The sequence below is a fragment of the Mangifera indica genome, chromosome 12, assembly GCF_011075055.1.
Source record: "Mangifera indica cultivar Alphonso chromosome 12, CATAS_Mindica_2.1, whole genome shotgun sequence".
Lineage (NCBI taxonomy): Eukaryota > Viridiplantae > Streptophyta > Magnoliopsida > Sapindales > Anacardiaceae > Mangifera > Mangifera indica.
In genome coordinates this window covers 6,102,132-6,110,133 of record NC_058148.1, presented here as the reverse complement: position 1 = coordinate 6,110,133, position 8,002 = coordinate 6,102,132, and the positions used below count along the sequence as shown (strand labels likewise).

The following is an 8,002-nucleotide window of genomic DNA, read 5'->3' as shown; positions in this document are numbered from 1 at the left end:
TATCATGTTTATATAATTTTCATACGTTATTTTTCTATTTTTATATTTACTAATTAGATTTTATATATAAATATTATTATATTATTATATATAAACAAACTAATTATTTTCATATAATATGATAATTTTAAATTAAAAATAAAACAAATAATTACATTAAACTCATATAAACTTGTTTGTATCTAAAGAATAAAATATATCAAAAAGATTTTTAAAAAAAAGCCTAAATATATTTTTTGTATCATAAACTTTCTAACAAATAATGTTAATTTAAATTATTAATTTAATAATAAAATTATATTTATAAATAATAATATATTATTATATAATTTAATAATTTTAAATTAAAACTAAAATAACATATTTTTTTTAGTAATTCTTTATGCACGATTTTATTAAGAATCTCGGAGCAAGCAACCGAGGCCCATGGAACGTGGCTTTATTCTTTTTGTCAAGCTATAATTTTCCAAAAACATTATTATTTACAGCTAATTCCCTACATAATTTTAAAGGTATGGTTATATTTATAATTTTATATATAAATAATAATATATTATTATATAATTAAATAATTAAAAATTAAAAATAAATCATATTTGATTATATAATAATATATTATTCTTTATATACAAAATTATATATATAATTTTATTAATAATTTTATTTTTTAAAAAAAGAATAACAAATTACTAAAATTACTTTTCACAAATTAAATCTTGCCCTTTTTTTTTTTTGAATTTAGTGTTGCTGCTTTTATAACAAAAATTATATAAATAATAATATATTATTATATAATTAAATAATTAAAAATTAAAAATAAATCATATTTGATTATATAATAATATATTATTCTTTATCTACAAAATTATATATATAATTTTAGTAATAATTTTAATTTTTAAAAAAGAATAACAAATTACTAAAATTACTTTTCACAAATTAAATCTTGCCCTTTTTTTTTTTGATTTACTGTTGCTGCTTTTATAACAAAAACCTTCCAAAATTGTAAGAAAATATTAAGAGTTGCGATTATAAATAAATATATTTATTATTTAATGTTAGTGTAAAGCTTAATTCCTTGGATACAAGTAAAGGATTATTTGGTTGAAGAGAATCAATTATTATCTTAATAATTTATTTTTTATTATTAAAATTATTTTATTTTGATTATAAATAATAAAATATTATAATAATTTTTTATTATTTATATTGATGTGATAAATAATATAAAAATAATTTTATTATCAATTCTATTTTATATATTAAAATATTATGATATTAATCTTAAATTTATTATAATTTATTTATTTATTTATAAATCTTTTAAGATTAAAATATTTTTATTTTTAATTAATATAATAAATAATATGAATAATATTTTAAAATAATTATATTAAAAATATTTAAATAAAACAATATTTTAATATTTTTATTATATCTACTTAAATAAATAATTGTTTATATTTATTTTATTTATTAAATATATTAATAATTTATATTTATTAATTTTTAAATATTTTATTTTTAAATAATTTTTTATTTTTAATATTAAAATATTATTCCAACCAAATCACCCCAAAAAAAATATATTATATCAAGTTGGATTGTCTGATGTAAGACGTAGAATTGCTTTGTGTTTAACTACTTCTATCACAAAAATCAAGACATTCCCAATGGCGCACATCCCAATAAACTTCTTTTGGGAAATGTGCTAAAGTAGCTTTTGGTTTGTGCTCAAGAACTGGAAATTTGGAATGGAGGGAAGACAAATAAAAACAGAGGGAAACCATTTTTTTTATATTTCGAGAAATTAATTAAAATAATTTTTTTAAGAGACTTATACAAAACACAAAATCAATCCAGAAATATGCCTGATATGCTGTTAAATTTTCCAGGAAAACAAACAGTTATGGCAAAATTTTGACTGGATTATGAAAATTATTGCATTACCAAGAAATTAGAGTTTTACTTTATTTTAGAGCAATACTAATTTTTGGGTAATACTCTAATTGCCCAAATGAATGTAATGGTGTCTGAAATTATGACCAGTTTGGATAACACTTTAAAAATGTAGGTACATAGTATATGCTTGTCTGTGCATAATTAAAATTCCGATCGTGCATGTCAAGGTATGAGACCATGCATGGTGTTTGTACAATCTATTTGAATTTTGAGTTACATCAGATATGCAATGTATGATTGTGCATATTTGATGTAATATCGTACATTGAATGTATAAGGCCAATCATGAGGAACACTTTCTTATGCATAACATTTCGTTCATGTATAGTTGAGGTCAACATAAGATTTGGTCAACAAATTATGCATGCACCATACATCACCACATAAAAGAATCACAAGCAATGCATCTTGTACAAGGATGTCTTATGCATCTTCAAGATCAAGTCAAAGCCATCACTTCATGGACACTCGTGCATTTGAAATATGCATAATCATACATCCTTGTAAAGGAATCACGTTCAATCTCTCCAATGCATCAACAAGTAGTGCATTGATGTTTAAAACAAGGCAAAGTCAATGTTTGAATGCATGCCCGTATGTATGCTAAATTTCAAGCGTATGTACTCTTGTACATGCAAGGTGTACAAGCTACTTTTTTTTTCAAGAATTTCATCAGATAAAATTATGTATGACGGTGTATGATATATGTGCGATTGTACACTCGATTGACAATTGCGAGAATTTGGTAATTGAGATATTTATTCGAGGTTAACTTTAATTTTAAAAAAGGTTTTTTAATAGAAATCATCATTTTATGGATAATTGTGCATTTAAAATATGTACAATAGTACAATTATTATACAAATATTTAAATAAAATAATATTTTATTACTTTATTTAAGTAAAAAATTTATTTATATATACTAGTGTTACCAAATTCGATAATAATCATTTAAATAATTTTTTATATTTGATAATAATTAATTATCAAAAGTAAAGAGTAATGTTATATGTATATATTTTTTATATATAATTTAGATACATAAATAATATGTCATCATGTAATTGAATGTTATTTTATCTTTAATTCAAAATCATCTAATTACATAATGACATATTATCTATATATTCAAATTATATATAAAAATATATAATATATATGTATACATAATTTTAGTACGGATAAGAATGAAACATCTCACCAAAACTCATACTCCATACAAATTATAAATAATTAATATATCATTTATAACATATTAATAAATTATAAATACGATATAAATAAAGAAAAAAAAAAAAAACAGAGTGATCAAAACAAAAGATTATGCAGGCTCTAACAATTACATTATACCCAACATTTAATACGTATTTGATCATGTTTGGCCAGCCTGACATCTGTCCCGCTTTCCTTTTTCCCGTTTAAACTTCTATTGCCGGCAAAGTGCACAACTCTATAATAATATTGCTGTCCCAATCCCACGTGTTCCTTTAAAAATTCATTCAGTTTCCCCCATACAGTTTCAGTTAATAATTCCAGATCATATTGTTTCAAATATTACAAACTTCCCCCAAAACTAACTAAAGTTTTCAAAAGCCGTTAGTTAAAATTAAATGACAAAAAATACCCTCAGTAATTACGTTAAAACGATCACACGGATTGCATTTAGTTAGGAATATTTTTGTCATTTTGATTTTCGTTAACGGTTTCAGCTAACGTCACCCCTCAACCGACGTTATCGTTTTCACCCCACCATCACCAAAAGCCTAACCCCTGTCTTCACTCTTCTTCCTCTCTCCTTCTCCCCCTCAAACATCTCCCCTCTAAGTCTCTCTTATAACTCTCTTGGCCACACCACTGAACCTCCGTGACTCAAACTGGCCTCTTAAGCAACCCAAAACACCTCCCATTAACTAGATACCCATCTTCCTTCTCGTTCATTCTTTCAATGGCGTTCTTTAATTTTCTCTTCGCTCTCATTCCTCTTCTCCTTCAATTATCTGCAACATCGCAACAACAAACCGCTACAACTTCGACCCATTCTACCCAAATAAACTCTAATTCAGTCCTCGTTGCGCTTCTCGACTCGCATTACACTGAGCTCGCCGAACTCGTCGAGAAGGCCCTTCTGTTGCAGACTCTTGAAGAAGCCGTCGGGAAACATAATATTACCATTTTTGCTCCCAAGAATGAAGCTCTTGAACGGGATCTCGATCCCCAGTTCAAGCGGTTCTTGCTCGAACCGGGAAATTTGAAGTCTTTACAGACTCTCTTGCTTCACCACATTGTTCCTTCGAGGATTGAAGTCATAGCGACCAAGACGGAAGGTACTGAGTCAACTTGGCACCACACGTTGTCGAGTGACTCGGTCGAGTTAACGGGTGAAGATTCGGGTGACAAGTTTATTAACCAAGCTAAAGTTATTCACCAGAATGCCGTGCACCGTCCGGACGGTGTGATTCACGGCATCGAACGGCTGCTAATCCCTCGATCTGTTCAGCAGGATTTCAACAACCGACGCAGTCTCAGTTCAATCTCGGCTGTTAAACCGGAAGGTGCTCCTGAGGTCGACCCGAGAACACACCGATTGAAAAAGCCGGCACCACCTGCGAAACCCGGTTCACCTCCCGCCCTTCCGATTTACGACGCGATGGCGCCCGGTCCATCACTGGCTCCAGCTCCAGCCCCCGGTCCAGGTGGGCCTCACCACCACTTTAACGGGGAGAAGCAAGTGAAAGATTTCATTCAGACACTATTACATTACGGAGGCTACAACGAAATGGCCGATATTCTAGTAAATCTCACATCGCTGGCCACCGAAATGGGCCGGCTCGTATCGGAGGGATATGTTTTAACTGTTTTGGCGCCCAATGACGAGGCCATGGCTAAGCTCACCACAGACCAGCTGAGCGAACCGGGCTCGCCGGAACAGATTATATATTACCATATAATCCCGGAATATCAGACTGAGGAGAGTATGTACAATGCGGTAAGAAGATTCGGGAAAGTGTCGTACGATACGCTGCGTTTGCCACACAAAGTCGTGGCTCAGGAGGCTGATGGGTCTGTGAAATTCGGTCAAGGTGATGGATCTGCTTATTTGTTCGACCCCGATATTTACACCGATGGCCGAATTTCGGTTCAGGGAGTTGATGGGGTTTTGTTCCCGGTAGAAGAGACGACGACTAAGAAATCGGAAAGTAAAAAAAGCATTAAAGTCGCTGTAAAACCGAAAAGAGGTAATTCCCATTAATCTCTCTCAATCATCAGTTTTTTATTAGTCAATCAATCAGTTAAATTTCCCTTAATTTCATATGAGAAAGCGAAATACCGGGCAACACATCGGAAACGGAGAAATGGCGGGGAATTAGTGTTAATGGTGTAAGACAGTGGGCAGGAGAGGAGCAGTGTCGGTGGGGTAGAGGGTAGAAACGTCATTTCACTTAAATGTGCATGTATAATTTGGTGTGCCCGTGAATGGCTTATTCATCAATTAATTAGGGGCATTGGATGCTTTTCCTTCCCCATTAAAAATCTAAAACAGCCCAAAACTGAAGTTTTTTCTGCCTTGAGCTAAAAGTTTTGGATATGATCTTTTATAGAAATTAATACATTTATATATTTCATGCTCTAAACGCCTAGTTTATCAAGATTTTTCCAAAAGAGAAAAAAGAAAAAGAAAAAAATTCCATTATTTTTTATTTACTACACTTAGGGGTTAATCAAACTCTAATTTAGACTTTAATACGTTTATGCCTATATTTAACATGGTTCATCATAACCCACTTGAATATGGCAGTGTTTTTGTCTTTGAGATCTCCTAACAGCTTTAAGATTGAAAATGAAAACGTTTTTGGATTGTATTTAGAAAACCCGGATGTTGTTTTGTTTGTTTGACAAAAGGGTTGGCGTGAGTTGTAAAGTGGAATACAGAGTGCAAGTCAAAAGCTGGGTACAAATTGGGCAGCTAGCTGAAAAACAGTGTCGGTGAGGGGCTAAATTATTTTTGTTGGCAAGTGGTTGTTTGGAAATAAATTAGCTCACATAATTTGGTCAAGCAATGAAGGAGAAGAAGATAATAGAATAAAAAGAAGTTTTTCTTTTTTCGAAATCTTTAATATTAACCTTTTTTTTTTTTTCCACTCCTTAAGCAAAATCAGACAGCTTGGATCTCCATTTATCAATGATATTCTTACTTTATATGTATAATATTCCCACCCCCATGATTTGTTTTGTTCTTATTCCGAAGCTTATATTCAAATAGACAGATGTTCAAAATTATTATATTATATGGTTGGTATTTTCTGTCCATGGCATGAAAGTCGAATATTTATTTTGGCTGTTGCATTGTGATTTTCTGTTGTTAAAGAGTGGCTTTCATTCATGAACAAATGGAAGTTCACCAGTAGCTTTCTGGAGCTGATTTAGTGTTGATATTATTCGATGAAAAGGAATGCAAATTCATGGATTGATTCAATATTATATTCACTTAATTGCGTTGAGCAGGAAAATTACTTGAAGTAGCATGCCAGATGCTTGGTTCCATTGGACAAGATTCCCATTTCAGCACATGCCAGTGAACACAACCCCCACTCATTACATCACAAGGAAAAACTTCAAGCTTGGAAAAGGGTAGAATTCTCATTCTCATTATATGATTTATAAGTTGCTTCAGGATTCAGCAACAGGATAAAGTCGTTGAGAACTTAATCATACACGAAGAGTTTATGTAATTAGTGATATATATATATGTGTCTGTGTGTGATGTTTAGTGTTTTAATAGTATTGTTAATAAAATGTCTTTGCTGCAGTAAGATCTTATATTCACACGTCCTGGGCATTTCACATTTTAATTATATTATTTTTAGAGGTCAATCACAGAGCATTAATATTTCTTTATATAATCACCTAACAACTCCATCAATTCTCCTTGGACACATCAGGTTAGGTTACATGAATGAAGCAAGACTGTTAGGTAGAAGAAGAAACCTTAACATATTTTAGCTTTGTCAAAGATTTGTTTAAGGTTGCAAATCTGCCATGGTTTAATTTATTTCATTTACACCATTGTTAATGCACTAGCCATTACTGAAAAGTATTGTATAACCCAAGAGTTATCATTAAACCCATCTACAATTGTTGATATCACAGGGTTAAAGAAAATAAACCCGGTTTCTATTGTTGATATCTTGAAGTAATTTACCTTTATAATGATTATTTTTCGTACTAACCATGGCTTCAACTGAACTGAATGCAGGTGGTGAAAGCAATGTAAAAAGTTTTTTGGTATGAGATTGCGACTTGCATTTCCTCTACGGTAGGGTATAAAATTTCTTGTGGCTGGCAGGCAGGCAATCAAAATTGAAGAAAGGGCAAATGGGAAAAGAAAAGTAATTGGTAAAGTTGTGCTGTTAAATATCCAATTCCAATTCTTGCTTGGGAAGTAAAGGTTGGCTATGTTAGTTAAAGTTACCCAAAAAGGAACAAGATTTTTGTATTTTTATTTTCATTATTTTTTGTGTGTAATGTCAATATCATGAAGGTGAGGTGTCAATTGTTGGTTGGTTAGAAGGGGATTAATTTTGTGTGACTACTGTTAATTCTACCAAGTGGGCAACCCACTTAATAAAGGAGTCGACAAAAAAGTATGTGGGAATATTTATAATTAAATAAAAAAAATTACATTGTGTTCATGGCCAATTGAATATAAAAATGTAATTATTTTTTTTTGTGTACTTTTTTATTTTTCTTGTGTTGTTGTTTGGAAATGTTATTGTAAGGACTTTGAAAACTAAACTTTTAAGAAATTTTAATTTATAGTCTCCTGGATGGTGATACCTTACTGTATAAAGTGACTTGCGTTCTAAGAAATCCTCAAGATATTTTTGAGGATTTATAATATACGAATGCTTTTTGGGATTTGACAGTAATATTTTATTAATAAAATTGGAGGATAATCTTAAAAATAATTTATTTAAAAAATTATTAATATAAATTATTATTTTGATAAAATTTGATATTTATAAATAATTATTATATTTA

The 8,002-nt window shown here is 30.1% G+C and overlaps 1 protein-coding gene across 1 annotated transcript; it reads left to right on the top strand.

Annotated features, from left to right (window-relative positions):
- The first annotated feature begins 3,743 nt into the window (after positions 1–3,743).
- Positions 3,744–7,653, top strand: LOC123192192 (fasciclin-like arabinogalactan protein 17). The gene is made up of 3 exons (XM_044604654.1): positions 3,744–5,199; positions 6,467–6,592; positions 7,218–7,653. The coding sequence occupies exons 1-2, from the start codon at positions 3,909–3,911 to the stop codon at positions 6,538–6,540; spliced, it is 1,365 nt and encodes a 454-aa protein (XP_044460589.1). The 5' UTR covers positions 3,744–3,908; the 3' UTR covers positions 6,541–6,592; positions 7,218–7,653.
- The last annotated feature ends 349 nt before the right edge of the window (positions 7,654–8,002 follow it).

Bases quoted from the DNA above. Each gene is read 5' to 3' on its own strand.
- LOC123192192 (XM_044604654.1), top strand. From the start codon at position 3,909: ATGGCGTTCTTTAATTTTCTCTTCGCTCTCATTCCTCTTCTCCTTCAA. The intron at 5,200-6,466 runs GTAATTCCCATT...TGCGTTGAGCAG, and splicing joins CGCTGTAAAACCGAAAAGAG to GAAAATTACTTGAAGTAGCA.